Here is a 20,540-nt window from a genome sequence, read left to right on the forward strand (position 1 = left end):
AGAGCATTTGATGAAACTCAGCCGCTGGTTTCTTCATATTGAAACAAAACAATAACACCTCCTGCAAATGAGGAGAATTAGGCGGACATCAGTTGACTAATGTTTGAATGAGGTGATGTTAACCGAGGTCCAAGCTAACTGCCTGATGTCTGCGATCTGTTTCTTTCTACTGCTACTTACCATTGTTGCCACCTATCGGCAAACAGCGGAAGCACAGTTGTACACCTTATAATAATATTATGAAAAGTATGGTACTCAGTAGAGGAGACATTGAGTCACAAAATGAAAAGACTGCTATACATTTAAGCTTTTGGCCAAAAAAGAGCCATCTTCCAAAATGGAAAACACACACATTCAGACAAGCACAACTCACACATGCATGACCATTGTCTCTGGCACAACAGCCGGAGGCAGTGGTCTTGTGTGCGTGAGTTGTGCTTGTGTGAATGTATGTCTGTATTTTCTGTTTGATAAGAAGATCTTTGGACTGAAAACTTAAATGTATAGCAGTCTTTTAGTTGTGCCTACCTGCGACTCAGTGCTTCCTCTATATGGTGGGTAGCAATCTGTCCTTTTCATAATGTTGTGTTCATTACATCCTGGACTTTCCATGAAACAACGTGGCAGATAGTAGTCCAATGTGATTATATCATGTCCACATTAGTTTATTTAAGACATTAGCAGACTAAACAAATTGAATGGTCAGGTATATTTGTTTTGTAACTGCATAGAATTCGGAATCTGTGAATGCTGATTTTGTGCCTCAGACAGATCTATATTTTCTCTATCATTCATAGTGTAGCTACTGTAACAGCCTAGTGAGTATATGAAAGCAGGTTTCATTATTTGGATAGAAAAAGACTGTCACATACTCTCAGGACTTGTCTGCTACCCTTAGCTCTGTAGCTGTGAGACTGCCGTTGAGAAGAAATATGCTGTAAGACTCACCTCCTATCACTCAAGCACTGTATTTATGTTTGGAAAGAGAGGTAATAAAATCTGTCATCAGCAAATTTACAGATTAAATTTCTATAATTTTTCTGAATTTCTTCGAGTAAGCGGTGTGGTGGTTCCTTGGAACAAACAGTAGCAGCCTATTTCCTTTCTTATTCTTTTCTATCTGACCTAGTGCTCCACCTGTATTAAGGCCTTGCCGTGAATGAGCTCCCTCTTTTATTGTGCACACTTATCCTCTTGACAGCAGAAGCAGCACTATGTAGGCTGGTATCAAGAACTAAAATTTTAACAATTTGATTCTGCTTTCTAGGCTCTTATTCAGGAGAGTTGTGTTTTGAATCACCTTTGTGCCAACCCAGTTCATTTTTTCCATGTATCTACAAAATCATTTCTGACAGATGATGGGACATTTCCTTAAACAAGGCCAGATTCAGTTTCATTCCATATCCTTCTCCAAGTCAGCTAGCACATCTTTTTCAATGAACTTGTGATGATGGGACTTTAAGGTTCAACCTCCGTTTTTGAGTCGTCATTCTTCTTTTACATGTATGTGGATCCTAACAGTCCTCGAGTTAGGCTGTACAAACTGGTTTACTTGTCAATAAACATTTAACCCTCTGCAGAAACTGTGCCTCACCTCTGCCTCAGTGCCCAGATTCTCCACCTGTTGGTGCCCTCATTTTACACACTTTTTTCCTATCATGTGTCATTTCACTCAATCACTTTCATTCCATTTATTTTTCTTCTTTTCAGTTAGCTATTCTTTAGCATATGTAATTTAAAAAAGCCTTTTATTTACCTCTCTTTCTGTTTCATCTCTCTCACCACTACACCATGGAAGAGACAGTACATCTTGGATTGTCTCTATGTTTCCTGAACACATCGGTGCTTGTATACCTTTTTGTGTGTTATTATAATAGTAATAATTCTGTGTGGCTGAAGTTCTTGGTGCAGCTCTTACAAGTGTATGCCACTTCAGCGACTTGCATGTCCCTAACCCAGCCCAGTAATCCTGCCTGGGAAAAGGGATCTACAGTTTAACATGGAATCTACATCACATGTCATTCCTGGTGAATCTTCACCTTATAGAGAGGTGAAAGCTAGTTTAAAGGCTAGCACTAGACCATCATGCCCAACTGTGTATTATTAATAGCTGTGATGCACCAGTGTTTAGTTTTGTTTATCAGTACTGCTCTGCCCTAGCAATGTTCAGTTCATCTATCGTTATTGTCATTAGAATTCTTCCTCTCTTTTGTAATTATTATGCTTTCTTAACTTAGCAGACTCAATGATTATGGCTTCATGTGTTATCTATTTAAATTTTTGTACTTTTACTTATTTCCTTTTATTCTATTAAAGAAAAAGCTTTGTAAGATCATGACCAATTGTCAACCCTCTTTGTTCACCCAAGGTAATGCTGAATGTCTAATGAGATCTGTCAAAGAGCATTAAACTTAAACAGTAATGAGTTAGGAAATACAAGGGAGTGCTGAAAAATAATGCCTCCAGATTTTTAATGTGAAAGCTCTTACAGTTTTTTTAAAAATAAAACAAGCTTTGTGAACTTCCTGCTTCTTTCTTCTTTGTGGCTACATATTTATTTCTCAACATAGTCACTTTGACAAACATAGTCACCTTGGCAACAAATACATTTCTCCCACTGAGAGACAAGTTTTTTGAGAGAGCCGCTGTAGAATATTTGACTTTGTTGATGGAGCCACAACCTCACTTCTACTTTCTCCACTTCATCACCATCAAATTCTTTAAGTTTTGCGAACAGATAATCATTGAATGGGGTCGTGTCAGGACTGTATGGAGTATGACAGATGACATTGAACTCAAGGTGTTAGATTGTTGCAGATGTCACAGCACTAGTGTGTGGTCTGGCGGTCTTGTGCTAGAGAGGGTGCTCTACGTGTGGATGATTAGAAACTTGATTACATCATGCTGCTTCTTACACACTAACATAGTTGTGTTACTCCCCCCTCCGTAAGTTACGTGCTACAATTCAGAGCTGTCTAGTGAAAGTGGGTTGCAGTTGGCGTCAGCAAAATGGGAAAGTCGACCAAGTAATATGTACGACAGGTAATACCTCAACCGATATTGAGAACAGAATGAAAAATTTGGAGGCATTACTTTTACACCCTTGTATTTTATTATGAAGACAACAGATTATTTTCCAAAACTCAGTCAAAATTTACTCTATTAATATCTTATATCATACATTATGTTGAGGTACATGGCCTGTATAACATCTGGATTGGTCTTTTGCTTTTTAGTGTTAGCATCATATTTTAATAAGGTGCACTACAGTTGTAAAACCTGAACATTCCAACATTTCAGCTGAAGTTAAATTCTTGTACTCTTGTCAGAACGTTACAGCAACATTGCTCGTGCAAACACCTACATGGTTGCTATAGAAAACATCCTGAAAATGAACCATTCTTATCCTTTCATTCATTTATTGTGTTCATTTCCAAATGTTCTTATCAGTTATTTAAGTAGATTCTTTCTACTGGATTAAAAGAAGGAAATGTGACTTATGTTGCTGATGTAGACTTTAATGATGGCAATGCAATTTTTCACATGGAAAACTAATTAAATTATGTTGCATCTTTTTATTTAGATCCATAATGATGATGGTGTATGGCTTCGGCTAAGTCAAGATACAGTCCAGCAGTACTGTAGCCATGGGCATGGTGAGGCATGGTGCCTTCAGTACAACCAGCACCTAGGGAAGACATTACTTCTCCCTGTTGAGGAGCCTAAATCCATTCTTGACCAAGTTTTTAAAGAAACAATAATGAGGAAGTTGCCAGATGCTGCACCAAAGGAAATGTAAATGTTTTTATTTTCCTAGTTTTTCTTTGTGTGGTATCTGTTATAAACTTTCCTAAAGTTTTATTTGTTCTTCTAGTATGTTTTAAATGTGCAACTATCTCAAATTAAAATAACTCTCCAGTTTGCTATTATTTTACTGTGCCTGGTTATTTTAAATTTGTGTGTATCTTTGCAGTGAAAGAAGCACTCTATTTGGAACAGTTAGATATTTGTTGAGCTCTTGTTTATGACTTTGTCACTGTCTGTAGTTTTCTGTGCAATATTCTTAACCCTGTGGCACATAGTGTCCACTACAGTGGACAGCTGTTAATGGTCGCTTCTTTGACATTTTCAATCAGTCCTGAAGCTGCAAATGCACACAGTTCACTGCAGTTGGGACTCCCTACTGGTGTCGTCCTGCATGCATTTGCAGCCTCATGACTAATTGAAAATGCCATAAAATTGACCATTATAAGTTGTCCACTGCAGTGAAATTCATGCACCACAGGGTTAAGTCATACTGGGTGATGCAGACACTTTTCCTGAAAATGTGTCATAACCAATTTAATTCTTAGTCTTATCACTGTAAATACTCATAGATACACACCTTTGTATCAAAACCACAATTAGTGATTGATGTGATAATTAAATATTTGAAAATGTCTCCAAATTCATTGGTATTCATATTCAAGAATATCTCAAATGAGCTTCCTGTATCACATTTCTAAATACAGACTGTCATAAAGTCTGTAACTACCAAAAATCATATGCAGCAGTATTAGGATTGAAACTGCTACATATTATGCTTGTGAACAATTTTTGTTGAAATTCTCCTCAGAGTATAACAACTTACAGAAAATAAAAGACAATTATAAAACCAATGAAAAATGGAAGCAGCAAGCAACAACACAAACTTTTTTTTAAATAGCTAAAACATCCACACTTTCCTAGCATTAAAAAAATACCTCTGATATCCTACTTGCTGCAAAACTGGTTCTACTCGATCTCACAATATCTCATGCATGAAAATGTGTTACTCAATTGTGCATTTGTGTGAGTAAATTGCAAATGAACAGCAAGCATTGAACCATCTGCTACTACAAAAGATTTTAGGGTATGTGTTGTAATTTATTTTAAAAACATGAAGATTCATTTTATGTTGAACTTCTTCTTCACAATATGTGAATCAATACAGGAATTAATTTAAACTGACTAATAAATAAAAAAATAACTTGATATTTATTCCTTGTTTGTTTGTAACAGTAGCTGCATGACATTCTTGTGAGATTCAGATTAATTACAGAATTTAAAGAAGTTTAATAGGTGGGGATTTTTTTATGTGCTGCAATTTGTTATTGTCTAGAGTAATATCACATTTGTTTTTGTTATTGAAAAGTATTTCAGAGACTAAAAAACATGATAGATGGAGAGAAACTTGTCATAACTAATATTATAGAGAAAAATCACCATTTCATTCTGCTTCAAAAGCAGTTCCATCAAAGAAAATCTTTGACATACTTTTCAATTTTCAGAGCTGTCAAGTCATCATCTTGTGGCCCAGGAGAATACCAAGTGGTAAAATGTGGAGCATCAGGTCATAATGTTCGAGCACGACCAAGCTTGAAAGCACCTCCAGTAGGCATGCTTGTTCTTGGGAACCAAGTCACCGTTATCAATCATGTAAGTTAGTGGAAAATGCAGGTTTTATATTTTTTATCCTTTTTTGATTCTTATCATTTATTAAAATATATGTGCATAGTATTGTGAGTTGCGGTTGTGACACTACGGTCTCAACTTTCACCTGGTGTTTACTTTGGTACCTGCAAGCTGAATTATTGCTCTGCTATCTTCAGTATAGTTTAAATGTGAACATTTTAGGTTAGGCTTTTCTGTGGCTGTTATTGACATCGAATGAAACAACAAGTTTACTGTTACCAGTCACTGTTTTTTATCTCCATCATACATTTCAAAGGTTTAAACTTCCTTCATCAAGTGGATTTATATTTGTTAGTATGACACGTGTGTGTTGTGTTAGGATTTTTAGAGGAATTTGTGGCACTGTCTAGTGGAGAAACAAAACACTTCACCAAAACACTTGTATCTAACACTAAAAATAAAATAAGTAAAATAGAAAACCTCCAGTGGTCACAGTTCCCTTTCACTGCCAAAACCATCACATGTATATGTCATATTTTGTAAACAGAGATGGCGTGTGAAAACTATTAAGTCCAAGGATCACATAACAAAAGAGAAACATTATCACAAAGTACAAAGAATATACATCATAACAACATTGTTATAGAATAAATTTTAAAGGATTTTGGAGATCTGTGTTTTGAGGTGTTGAATACATGTGTTGGAATAAATATTTCAGGTGGTTTATAAATCCGATTCTGTCAAGTTTATATAGCTTAAATTTCATACTCGTTTACATAATCAGATGACATGTTGCAAACTTTAAGTACAGTAATTATGTGGGCTACAGTGGTAAAATTGTATGTATGTAACAGATTTGGATGGCATTCGGAGATAGGGATGAAAGGCTGCAGGCAGAGGGAGATGAAGAGAAAGAGAGAGAGAGAGAGAGAGAGAGAGAGAGAGGGACAGAGGGGAAGTAGTGATTGGATGAGAGCAAAAATTTCATTATCCTCCTGCAAAAAATAAAACAATTAGAGATGACTGCGCAAAACTTTTTGAATGCCGTTTGTAAATATTGCCCACTAATGTTAAAAAAATAAAAAAGTTTGTTTACTGTCATGCTTATTATGTAAACTCATAAATATTGTCCATCAATGTGTGTCTTTTAAAATAATAATAATTTATTGTCATCTGTTTTTATGTATTTTAAAACATCTTTTCAATTTAAGTAACTTTTGATTGAAGAGCAGTTTCATCCTCTGCCAGTCCATCTGTTCATGGGCAACTGAAATGACAATACCAAAAAAAAGACAGATGCTGACATGGATCATATAGGCTCACATCCATTTTAATAATTTAGATAATGTTGGTGACAGCTGTTTTAGTACATGAATAATTTTTGTTAATTCTCAGTCCAGATTTGTCATGGATGTAATGTGAAGCAGATATGCTTTTTGTCTGTAGGGTGTGTTACTTTAGTGCATATATTGATTGCAACTTACCATTAGATAACGTCCTAAGGTCAAAATCGCAGTTATGGAAATTGTAATAAATAAGTCAGTCAGTTTTGAACATGATGTCATTTAAAAAATTCAACAAGATTGTAATCCCAAAACAAACACATGTGTGATATGTCTGAATTCTTAATGGAGAAATCTCAGCTTAATTAGTAAAATGTATTAGGGTCTTTGCCAGAGTTGACATTCAACTTCATATGGAAAGTCTTTGTATTGTTCATGTGCTCAAAAGTTGTCATTGAGTAGCGGATTATCTACACATAAAACAAAATATCTAGTGTCATGAACTAGGCAGAAGTATGATTCATATCTGTCTTGCCAAGCTGAAAGTTTTCTCTGGTTTCCTTTTTCTGTTCAAGTGAATGCCATCTTTGTGTTTCACATGGGCATTAACTAGCAAATTCCTTCAGCTCCCAGGGTAACTTAGATTAGATTAGATTAGATTAGATTAGTTTTCGTTCCATAGATCCGTGCTTAGGAGATCCTCGTGAATGTGGAACATGTCAATTTTTTTTTTTAAGCTGAAATAACAATAGTAATAGTATGAATATATACAATACATCATTTGTTTCTATTAAAAAATTCGTCAGTGGAGTAGAAGGAGTTGGCCACTAGTAAGTCTTTCAGGCTCCTTTTAAACTGATCTTTATTTGTAACTAAATTTTTTATGTTTACTGGAAAATTATTGAAGATGAGTGTTCCTGAGTAGTGGACCCATTTTTGAACTAAAGTAAGTGCTTTTAAGTCCTTGTGCAGATCATTTTTGTTCCTGGTATTGTATGTATGAACTGAGCTGTTTGTTGGAAAAAGAGATATATTATTTAGGACAAATTTCATTAATGAGTAAATATACTGAGAGGCAGTAGTTAGTATACCCAGTTCTTTGAAGAGGTTTCTACAGGACGTCCGTGAATTTACTCCACAAATAATACGTATTACACGCTTTTGGACTTTTGTTTGACTTGAAGAGTTACCCCAAAATATTATACCATATGACATTATGGAATGGAAGTAGGCAAAGAATGCAAGCTTTTTCATTTTTATGTCGCCTATGTCTGCTAACACTCGAATTGCAAATACAGATTTGTTAAGGCGTTTCTGCAGTTCTGTGGTGTGCTCTTCCCAACTGAATTTATTATCAAGTTGTAATCCCAGGAATTTAAGACTGTCAACCTCTTCTACCTGGTCTTCTTCGTATTTTATGCATATGCTGGGTGGAAACCTCTTACAGGTTCTGAATTGCATATAGTGAGTCTTTTCGAAGTTTAATGTCAGTGAGTTGGCTTTAAACCATTTATTAATATCCATGAAAATATCATTAGCAGATCTTTCTAGAACTACACTTGACATACTATTTATTGCAATATTGTGTCATCTGCAAACAAAATGAACTCTGCTTCTGGCAGTGTAACTGATGAGAGATCATTAATGTACACAAGAAAAAGCTATGGCCCTAAGATGGATCCTTGTGGGACACCACATGTAATTTCTTCCCATTCTGATGATGACTGATGACTTAATTCACTAGTCCCTTGCACTGACACCCTTTGTTTCCTGTTAGTGAGGTATGACTTGAACCATTTTGCAGCACTGCCCGTGACACCATAGAATTATAATTTACTTAAAAGGATGTTATGGTTCACACAATCAGATGCCTTTGACAAATCACAGAAAATACCTGCTGCTTGTAATTTTTTATTTAATGAATTAAGTACATTTTCACTGTAGGTGTAAATAGCCTTCTCGATATCAGAACCCTTCAGAAATCCAAACTGTGTTCTTGATAATATGTTATTTGTGGTCAGATGGTTGAGCAGCTGCCTGTACATTACGTTTTCTAAAATTTTTGAGAATGCTGGCATAGGTGAAATTGGTCTGTAGTTTGATGGTATCTCTTTATCCCCTTTCTTGAATAGAGGCTTATCATTTGCATATTTTAGCCAGTCAGGAAATGTCCCAGTTATAATTGACTGGTTACACAAGTAACTTAGAATTGTACTAAACTCACAAGAACATGCCTTAATTAACTTTGTTGATATTTCATCGTACCCACTAGAATGCTTTGTTTTTAAAGATTTTATTATGGACGTTATTTCTTTTGGTGAAGTGAGTGATATATTCATGTACTTGAAGCTATTTGTGAAGGCTAGTTTCAGATATTCAAGGGCATTATTTACTGATCCTGAAAGTCCCATTCTATCAGTAACGGATATAAAGTACTTGTTAAATAGATTTGCCACACTATACCCATCAGTTACTAATGTGTCATCTACCCTTAGTACTATTTGCTCCTGTTCCTTTCTGGTTCTACCAGTCTGCTCTTTCACTATATCCCATATTGTTTTTATTTTGTTCCCTGACATTGCTATCTTCTTCTCGTAGTGCATTTGTTTAGACGTCTGAATTACTTTTTTTAATGTTTTACAGTATTCCTTGTATTTAGCTAAATCTTTATTCCTTGTGTAATCCATGGTTTTATTATTATTATAGACTTCTGTTTAATTTGAGTAACCTTTAGAGGAAAACAGTTTTCAAACATGGTACTGACATTGTTCATGAATGTGTTATATTTTTCATTCATGTCATGAGCACTATAAACATCTTTCCAGTTCATATCTTTGAGCAGTTTTCTAAAAAACTCAATTTTTGGTTGATTGACTACTCTCCTGTACTCAGATTTAGCAGTCTTGATAATCTGCTTAGAATTTACATCTAAAACAAGGAGCTGCATGTCATGATATGATAGTCCATTTATAACAGGTTTTATGATATGATTTTGTTCCTTTGATTTGTCTATCTGACTGACAGTAATATTCAAACAAAAGACTAAAAAGTGTATAGTTTTCAGAAACATAAGGTTCCCATTTCATGGCTAGAGAGCAAAAGAAGTGGTCTTCATTTAGAATCCTTGCTAAAAGAGACCCAAGAGGTGCTAGGAGGAAGGAAGCCAGTGAGGATGTAAATAGCATCTGTGAATTGTGTAGTCAGAGACTATAGGTTAGTGAGTAATGCACGAGCAATAAATCAAAGATATTAGATGATGAAGGAAAATAGTAAACGTAAATAAATCTGTAGTAGGAAGAAAAAATGGGCCAACTTGAATTTCAAAGATACTAAGTGAGAGGACAGAAAAGGAAAAAGGGAGTTGGTAATAGTGTAGGGATAAGAGGTTGAACTGACAGAAGATGCAATCATAGTAGGACAAGGACGGATAGAGTTTGCCTAAAGGAGGAGGAGGAGGATGACATCTGAGCTTTACAACGAGTATGTCTCCACACACATTCCCATGCAGTCCAACTCTGGGCCACTGCAACATACAAATGCCCATATATGTGCATATTGCATGATTTGACCAGCTGTCCAAGTTGAGACCCGCATTGAGGCCCCTTTCTCACTCCGCCAGGACTTGATAACTCTGTCTCTCACTAATATGCTGTGTATCCATGTCCTTCACTGTGATTGCTCAACATCAAACACTTTTACCATGCCCGGTAACAAAACTCACCGATGATGTGTACATGTATGAAGCTGACATCGTACCGTGTCGTCTGGGTGTTTCACTTTGTATTATTGGGACTCACAGGTGCTGTCCTGATGCATGTAATGAGCAGTACAAGCAGTGAATGACCTACTTGGTGCAGTGAGCTTTGAAGCTCAGTATCCACTCATTAAGAGAGGCACGGTTTCCTCATAAGCTTTCTGTGCCTAGTAAATCATTGACATTAAGGAAGAACTGTACATGATGATTCACCCAGGAATGATCGAAACATGTTCAAAGAATGACACGATTTTCACTTTGGTGTCTGATGTTTTTTCATCAGTAATTATGATGCTTTCCTTGACTAAGTAACTGTGGTGATAATCTAAGCTATTTTAATGGCCCCTACTATTATTATATGACCCTGTTAAAGATTTTTTACCAAGGAGCTTATATCACATGTAAAATCACTGGGTCCAGCTTTCGGTGTAAAAACAACAGTGAATTGATACTCCTTACCTAGGGAGCCTCGTATCAGGTCTGACTTTCCCATACCGTGACTGCTGCGAGGAATCAGGACTTTTTTGTTGTCTTACTGATATCTTTGTTCTGCAATTAATTGATGGCTTTATCAGGTTGTGATAGATTTGCAAATGTTTTTGATTATTCTGCACGTTTTTATCAATATATTTTGCAGTACTGGAATGTTTGTTTGTTAGCTTTTTGTAGCTGAATATTACTTTTAGAGCAATTTGTTTCATCAATATTACATGTTTTATTTTTGCATACTTGTGTAGATCTGAATTTTGAATACTTATTTCAATACCTACATGTTCACAGTTTTTAATATTTGAATTTTTACCGTATTTGCGAGGCAGGATTCTTTGCACTTCCAAGTCATCACTATCTTGATATTTTCTATGACTGAGGGATCGATTTTTGTACAAAGGAAATGGCACAGTTTGTTGCATTACCAGTATTGCACCCTATTTCTGAAATTTTTTGGCACTTTTTACACTTTTTATCAATTACTGTAGACTTAGAGAAAGCTTTTGACAACGTTACCTGGAATACTCTCTTTCAAATTCTGAAGGTGGCAGGGGTAAAATACAGGGAGCGAAAGGCTATTTACAATTTGTACAGAAACCAGATGGCAGTTATAAGAGTCGAGGGGCATGAAAGGGAAGCAGTGGTTGGGAAAGGAGTGAGACAGGGTTGTAGCCTCTCCCCGATGTTATTCAATCTGTATATTGAGCAAGCAGTAAAGGAAACAAAAGAAAAATTCGGAGTAGGTATTAAAATTCATGGAGAAGAAGTAAAAACTTTGAGGTTCGCTGATGACATTGTAATTCTGTCAGAGACAGCAAAGGACTTGGAAGAGCAGTTGAACGGAATGGACAGTGTCTTGAAAGGAGGATATAAGATGAACATCAACAAAAGCAAAACGAGGATAATGGAATGTAGTCAAATCGGGTGATGCTGAGGGGATTAGATTAGGAAATGAGACACTTAAAGTAGTAAAGGAGTTTTGCTATTTAGGGAGTAAAATAACTGATGATGGTCGAAGTAGAGAGGATATAAAATGTAGATTGGCAATGGCAAGGAAATCGTTTCTGAAGAAGAGAAATTTGTTAACATCGAGTATAGATTTAAGTGTCAGGAAGTCGTTTCTGAAAGTATTTGTATGGAGTGTAGCCATGTATGGAAGTGAAACATGGACGATAACCAGTTTGGACAAGAAGAGAATAGAAGCTTTCGAAATGTGGTGCTACAGAAGAATGCTGAAGATAAGGTGGGTAGATCACATAACTAATGAGGAGGTATTGAATAGGATTGGGGAGAAGAGAAGTTTGTGGCACAACTTGACTAGAAGAAGGGATCGGTTGGTAGGACATGTTTTGAGGCATCAAGGGATCACAAATTTAGCATTGGAGGACAGCGTGGAGGGTAAAAATCGTAGAGGGAGACCAAGAGATCAATACACTAAGCAGATTCAGAAGGATGTAGGTTGCAGTAGGTACTGGGAGATGAAGAAGCTTGCACAGGATAGAGTAGCATGGAGAGCTGCATCAAACCAGTCTCAGGACTGAAGACCACAACAACAACAACAACATCAATTACTGGGGAATTATTTCATTCAGTTTGCCTTCAACTCTTAGACAAAACATCATATATATATTTTAATACTTCCAAGTTTGTGTAGTAAAGTCATAATGATTTTATTCATGCAGTTTTACATGCAAATATTTTTCACTACATTTTCAAACATAGCAAGATTTTCTGATTCAGGCTGGTACCTATACAACTGTAATGATGAACCATTCAGCATTTTATGCACAAGGTTGTTGGCTCATTTTCTACAATTACAATAATTCGAGCTTATCTTTCTGTGTGCCATACTCTAATGATTAGTATGTGATGCGGATGCTGCACACGAGTTCTTGGTTCCATTTTGCTACACTTTGTACTGCTTTCATCAATTGTTTTTTTAATAATACAACTTGAAATACATTATCTGTCATCATGGATTTAAAATTTTGGGCACTTTACACACTTTTCCTCACAGTTTCCAACTTTATTTGTAGCTCTGTTATGTACCAAACTAACACCCGCTGCTGTCTTAAACTAATAGGGTCACTATTAAATGGTAATGAGGATAAAATGACAGCCATTGTCTGCTGTGGTTACATTGTGTGGTGCCATAGAATCTGCATGTGACCCTGTTTATTCTATTGGTTGCACACCAAAAAAGAGAAGTTAAATGATAAAAATGTTTGTTAAGAGCTGCAATGAACTTTGCAAAAAATGAGTAAGTAATTTCCTTGATACTAGTGTCAAGACTGTGAAAAGGTGCTATTTCTCCTCCACTGAAAGTGTAAACATTATTGAACTGGTTTCGGCCTCATGTCACAAACAATGATTTACTAGATTTTACCATTGTCTTCCTAGTGTATTGAAATTTGAGAATCATTAATTAAGAAATCTGTATCCTTTTAGTTAATGATGAATGTGATAGAACTTCCAAATAAGTCTTAAAACTGTATGCTGAATAGTATTCTAGTAGGTGACTTATTTCACGACAAACAGGTAGTAAGAGATGGCTGACATGATGAGCCATGATGAAGAAAAGCCTTCTATGTACAAAACAATGCAGGAATGTGCTCCAAAATATGTTTTTAAAAACACTCATGCTAAATCATGAAATAGTGTGACTGAATTTGGAATGAACCAGTCACATATCCTAACATAAGTTTCGTTCTTTCCATCAGTCATCTTGAGCAGTTGTAAAGTGATTTCCAACAGTGGTGCTTGTTTTGTAGATTTATGCTGATGTCTGTAAGAGAAGATAGATTTTTCTTGAAAAAAATACTGTTTATTGATGAAACTACATTAATTAACCATGTGCATATAATTTTATACTCTATGCATTAGTAGGCAGTACTAACGAATCCTCGTTGGCTCCACAAAGTTAATTGTAGTTTTAGAAGAGTATAAATGTGTGGTGTCAAATACTTGGTGACTTCATTGCACCATGTATTATTGATAAGACAGTATATGACTGAGAACTTAGTCAAAGTCATTTTGCCAGCTATTCTTGAAATTGCACCCATAGCTAGAATATATGGTTTTAACATGAGGGGTGTTCTACACATTTTACTTCGACATCATGGCAGAGATAAATATACCTAAAGCAACAGAGGGGATATGGTGGCATTGTTAGATTGTGTGCATACTTTCCAGATTTCATGCCAATGAATTTTTTCTTCTGTGTAGAATTTTGGAAAACACAATGTATATGACTGTACCATTGACACTGGAAGATTTGAAGAGACACATTGTGGAAGCCATTGGCTGGATTTAGGAAAAAATCTGTTCGATCTCTTGTTCGCTCCCTGGATGATTGTTTACTGTTATGTGTTAGTGTTGCTGGAAATCATATTGGGCATTTAATTCGACAATAAATTGTCTGTGCTGTTTTAAAAATATTTTGTACATTTATGTAGATGCTTGATTGCCCTTAATATATATTTTCGTGCAACTGTTTATGTTATTTACCTCATGAAACCTGAAATCAGTCCAAAAAAATTAAATTAATCCAGAAAAAACCTTATTTGGAATATTTAAAATCCTGGTGATGTAAGTCATTATTTTCCTGTTTGGGGAAACTGACATGTTTATTGTATTGGTTAAAATAGCCCTTAACATTTTATTTGTCAAAATAATCCATGACACATTAATAAATAAAATGGCATGGTGTTTTTAACAGATGTACTAAAAGCATCAGTTTCTCCACATGTCAGTAAGTAGAATGGGTATATTTTTTCTATTATGGTATGGATGCTCTTCGGCTTCCTCATAAGGTGTGCCCACTTCAGTGGCTTCCTAAGATGCTTTTATATAGTTTATACCAGTGCGCGTTTTGTTGTGTGTATCATTTGCCTTAGCTAACACATTTATTTTGTTCTCTTGTGGTAATGTTCCTTAAGTTTTGAACAGACTGCCAGTCATATTCTAAATAAAACAGCAGATGGTGAACATTTTCGAGAAGACTTTGACTAGCACAGATCAATAGGAATGCAATCCAGCAAACTGTTTTTTATTCAGAAACTACTACTTCTTCATTAGTGAAAATAATGAAAAACCATTTAAGTGATAATGCTGTTGAGATAATATGATCAGTAAGTATGCAAGTAAGGGTACAAAAAGACATTAACAGCATGTTATATACACTCCTGGAAATTGAAATAAGAACACCGTGAATTCATTGTCCCAGGAAGGGGAAACTTTATTGACACATTCCTGGGGTCAGATACATCACATGATCACACTGACAGAACCACAGGCACATAGACACAGGCAACAGAGCATGCACAATGTCGGCACTAGTACAGTGTATATCCACCTTTCGCAGCAATGCAGGCTGCTATTCTCCCATGGAGACGATCGTAGAGATGCTGGATGTAGTCCTGTGGAACGGCTTGCCATGCCATTTCCACCTGGCGCCTCAGTTGGACCAGCGTTCGTGCTGGACGTGCAGACCGCGTGAGACGACGCTTCATCCAGTCCCAAACATGCTCAATGGGGGACAGATCCGGAGATCTTGCTGGCCAGGGTAGTTGACTTACACCTTCTAGAGCACGTTGGGTGGCACGGGATACATGCGGACGTGCATTGTCCTGTTGGAACAGCAAGTTCCCTTGCCGGTCTAGGAATGGTAGAACGATGGGTTCGATGACGGTTTGGATGTACTGTGCACTATTCAGTGTCCCCTCGACGATCACCAGTGGTGTACGGCCAGTGTAGGAGATCGCTCCCCACACCATGATGCCGGGTGTTGGCCCTGTGTGCCTCGGTCGTATGCAGTCCTGATTGTGGCGCTCACCTGCACGGCGCCAAACACGCATACGACCATCATTGGCACCAAGGCTGAAGCGACTCTCATCGCTGAAGACGACACGTCTCCATTCGTCCCTCCATTCACGCCTGTCGCGACACCACTGGAGGCGGGCTGCACGATGTTGGGGCGTGAGCGGAAGACGGCCTAACGGTGTGCGGGACCGTAGCCCAGCTTCATGGAGACGGTTGCGAATGGTCCTCGCCGATACCCCAGGAGCAACAGTGTCCCTAATTTGCTGGGAAGTGGCGGTGCGGTCCCCTACGGCACTGCGTAGGATCCTACGGTCTTGGCGTGCATCCGTGCGTCGCTGCGGTCCGGTCCCAGGTCGACGGGCATGTGCACATTCCGCCGACCACTGGCAACAACATCGATGTTCTGTGGAGACCTCACGCCCCACGTGTTGAGCAATTCGGCGGTACGTCCACCCGGCCTCCCGCATGCCCACTATACGCCCTCGCTCAAAGTCCGTCAACTGCACATACGGTTCACGTCCACGCTGTCGCGGCATGCTACCAGTGTTAAAGACTGCGATGGAGCTCCGTATGCCACGGCAAACTGGCTGACACTGACGGCGGCGGTGCACAAATGCTGCGCAGCTAGCGCCATTCGACGGCCAACACCGCGGTTCCTGGTGTGTCCGCTGTGCCGTGCGTGTGATCATTGCTTGTACAGCCCTCTCGCAGTGTCCGGAGCAAGTATGGTGGGTCTGACACACCGGTGTCAATGTGTTCTTTTTTCCATTTCCAGGAGTGTAGTTTCTTTGCTGAATTAATATCAGAGTATTAAGGTGGACAGAAAGAGAGATGGGTAGGCACTTTGAATTCATCAGATATCATCATTCTAACTCACTTTATCAGTTTTCAGCTCTGTACAACACACCTTTCTCCCCATTCATTGGGCCATTTTAACACTGTGCAGTTTTATATGCACATTTAATGTTCTATAATTTAACTTTTTTATTGCATAATGCCTTTTAACTACTGTATTTGCCTCAATATAAGCTGTACCCACATATAAGCCATACTCTTTAAATTTTGAGGAGGGGGGGAGATAAACTCAGTGGAGAAAAATGTATGCTACATTACCCATTTACAAAAACAATTCACAATGCAGTCGTTCTTACTCACATTTTTGTGATGCAATGTGGATAAATTACATAGAAGTACCAGCCCTCTAACTGTGGTTGTCACTGATGATTTATTTTATTTTATTTATTTACATGTCAAGTTCTGTAGGACCAGATTAAGGAGCAAATCTCCGAGATTATGGAGCGTATCAGTACATGAAATTACAACATAAAAGTAATAACAGGTAAAAACTGTTAATTGTATTTGTTTTATCACTGTCAATGTTTTCATCATTTCCCTTCCAAAGTTTGTTGTCCTCAGTATTGTACATATCATTTATTGAAAAATACTTCCTGAAAGTTTTTTTTAATAGATATACTCTTTGCCTGATGAATAACTGCAACTTTGAAATATGCTTTAGAACTGCACTGTAGTCCAAAGTTAGTTTGTGATTTGAAGTTAGGATTCGTTGGTGAAATTTACCTCTTTAGTAGAGAAAAATTGTGCCTGTCCTGTCAGGTAAAGTAGCTTTACTATGAGTACAATGATAGATACTATCTAAATGAACTGTCAGCAATTGAATATGGTTACATTGCTACCTTATATACATTTATTGATTTCACATTAAAGAATGAGCACTGCAATTGAAGCTGCGTGATGTGTAAAAATATCTACATTTGTAGTGCCACACACATGAGCTGCACACTATTTCTTTTTGGACAAATTTTGAGAAATGGGTCATTACAGTACAATTATTTTTGTTGTTGTATAAATTTATTGTGATTTACCCATTTATTTTCAGGTTGTAAATGCGGAGGGAACATGGGTGCAGCTGGACAAGGAAACTATGAGGAAATTCTGTTTCAATACAGATGGCGAGGCTTGGTCTCTGGCACTCAGCAGAACTGATGTAATTTATCTGAAAAAGGAAGGTCAAGTGGAAAGTGGTAAGTGAAACATTTTGGGCAAACTTAAAAACTAGTGTGAAACATAATTTACCCATTGCTTTGAAAAAGTAATCTCACAAAGGACTCTATTCCAAAGAAACTGGGTAACTGAAAATCTTCAGTTTCACGGACCACAAATATTTTAATATGATAAATTTCATTAATTGTATCCATCATGATTTTCTACTCTTATGTGTAGTTAAATGAAGATCAGATGACATAACAGGAATTTCACCTTTTTAAACAATCAAAGTTACCTTTTTAAAAAAATTCAGTTGTGGTTATTATTATGGAAAGATGTGCATGGACGGGGTAAAGGTAAGCTTTTGCCATAGATCTGAAGCATTGAGTAAATAGCAGGCAGATGAACAAGATTGTAATCAAGCAAAGCTTTCAGGCAGTGTTCTTTCTTGAACCTAATGGGCTAACAAATGTGCACATGTGGCTACATTATCCCTGTGGTGCAGCCCCAGTGAGCAGATAATAGATGTAATGCAAAAGTAAAAGATATTATGACTGTCACAGTGCATCCAGATATCCTGTCAAGGAATATTAAAGAGTAAAAATTCGAATATTCCTTTCCTGTGCATTGCTATCGACCTAGTCCAGATAAAGTGCAATACACATGGTACTCTTACATGATGTAATTACTTCATAGTTAACAAAGAAAAAAAATTTATTAGTACATTTGTATCTTTCTCTTCATTAACTATGTACATTAAGTCATTTTGAAATGCTGATTGGAGCCCCAATGCAGTCTGATTGTACAGCACAAACCTCTGATCCAATCCCTGGACTCGGTTATAGACCATTTGCTGTCTCCAGTTAATCAGTTAGTGAATTCATTCCCTTCCTTGAAACTCTGCAGGAACAATGCAGGTTATTACTCAGAACTAATCAAGTTTATTCCTTTGACCAAAGCAGTTTCCAGTTACCACTTAGCTCTATGAGCTAACATGGTTGTTATCAAAAAGTGCCCCACAGCAAGGTTGAGACACAAACAAGTTTCTTCATTGGCTCCATTCACATTAACCACACATAAGAGAAATCGTAACTGCGTCTTTATTTTCCCTGTACTCATTTATATCCGTACTTTGTAATTTCTGTAGATTACAACAGTCATTTTAAGAAAATAAAATCTGCCAACAAAACTGTGATCATCAGTTTACACCCCATACGATTCCAAACCCAAACAACTTCACTCCATGGAGTACCACAAACCTTACTCAGTGTATTATTTTCTGAACCAAGTAAGTCTGTAATCAAGCCCAGAGATCCACTTGTTGCCACCATTTCACTCTCTGCCAGTGATGTCATTCAGATGTGATATGGAGGGCCATGGGTCAGCACTCTGCTCTTCCTGCCAATATCAACTCTACAGATCCTGGAGTGTCTGCTTCTCATTGAGACAACTCCTTAACTGGCATTATGAGGTTGAGTGCATTCTGTTCCAGATCTCTGACCAAGAAAAAATCCCTGGCAATGCTGGAACTGAACCTGGGTCCACTGCATATACTCAGATGTGCTGGTTTCATAGATACAGAAGCAAACTCAATTCTGGAACAGCTATTGGAAATTGTGCAACATATATCCTTCCAGCCACTGAACTGATTGATTTTCGCCTCAGTTCAAACTTTGTTATTGGTTTTGCACCATCCTCCTCTAATTGTACTTCCCTACTTAAAGCTGACACTTTAGGTGTAACTGCAGTTATGTACATCATAACATGCAGGGAAGTTTTCACTGATGTCATGGCAAAACCCTTTGTTGCATAAGCTAGCTCAGAAACTTGTAATAAAACCTTCACTAGAAACCTATTGAAAGCCAACCACATTTCAGATTAGGAAAATTCACCCTCTGATTATGTTTATCAATAAAGGAAATATTATTACCTGTGATAAATTGAGTTCATGTTGCTTACAGGGTGTCAATTGTTGAACTACATGAAAAAAATGCAAATTAGTTACAAATTAGGGCAAGCACACACTTTATTCAACGTGTAAACATCACTGCAAATATTCAGATTTAGGTTATGACATGTTCAATATGCCTGCCAACATTGTCGATGATGTGGCGCAGACGAATAGCAAAATTCTGCACGAAGTGTCAAAACATCGATGCTGTTGATGACCTCCTGAATGGCTGTTTTCAGCTCAGCAATGGTTTTGGGGTTATTGCTGTACACCTTGTCTTTAATATAACCCCACAAAATGGAGTTGCATGTATCAAGGTCTAGAAAATATGGTGGCCAATCAAGATCCGTGTCAGTGACCTCTGGGTATTCCAGAGCCAGAATGCAGTCCCCAAAGTGCTGCTCCAGGACATCAAGCACTCTCCTGCTTCAATGGGGTTGATCCGTCTTGCATCAACCACATTTTGTCAAAATCAGGGTCCTTTGGATAATGAGAATGAAATAATCTTTCAAAACCTTCATGTACCATTCGATAGTCACTGTGACATCAAGGAATATCACACAGATCATTCTGTGACTGAACATAGCACACCACAGTGACCTGTTGAGTGCGAAAGGGCTTCTCGATCGTGAAAGGTGGATTCTCAGTCCCCCAAATGTGCCAGTTTTCCTTATTGATGAACCTATCCAAATCAAAGTGTGCTTCATTGCTAAAAAAAGCCACACATGTACATACTAATTCCCATCATGCGCTGTGGCCAACGATACAGTTTGAACGCCCTAATGCAAACTGTTCAGAAGTTAAT

General features: G+C 37.4%; 1 protein-coding gene across 1 annotated transcript in view; it reads left to right on the forward strand.

Moving 5' to 3' along the window:
- The window catches only part of LOC126260545 (E3 ubiquitin-protein ligase MYCBP2-like), a 389,869-nt gene that overhangs the window by 35,263 nt on the left and 334,066 nt on the right, over positions 1-20,540 (forward strand). Inside the window, exons 6-8 of the mRNA XM_049957880.1 lie at positions 3,584-3,795; positions 5,310-5,457; positions 17,678-17,822. Coding sequence (XP_049813837.1) covers positions 3,584-3,795; positions 5,310-5,457; positions 17,678-17,822 — 505 coding nt within the window. The remainder of the gene's footprint in view (positions 1-3,583; positions 3,796-5,309; positions 5,458-17,677; positions 17,823-20,540) is intronic.

Source organism: Schistocerca nitens, chromosome 5, assembly GCF_023898315.1.
Source record: "Schistocerca nitens isolate TAMUIC-IGC-003100 chromosome 5, iqSchNite1.1, whole genome shotgun sequence".
NCBI lineage: Eukaryota > Metazoa > Arthropoda > Insecta > Orthoptera > Acrididae > Schistocerca > Schistocerca nitens.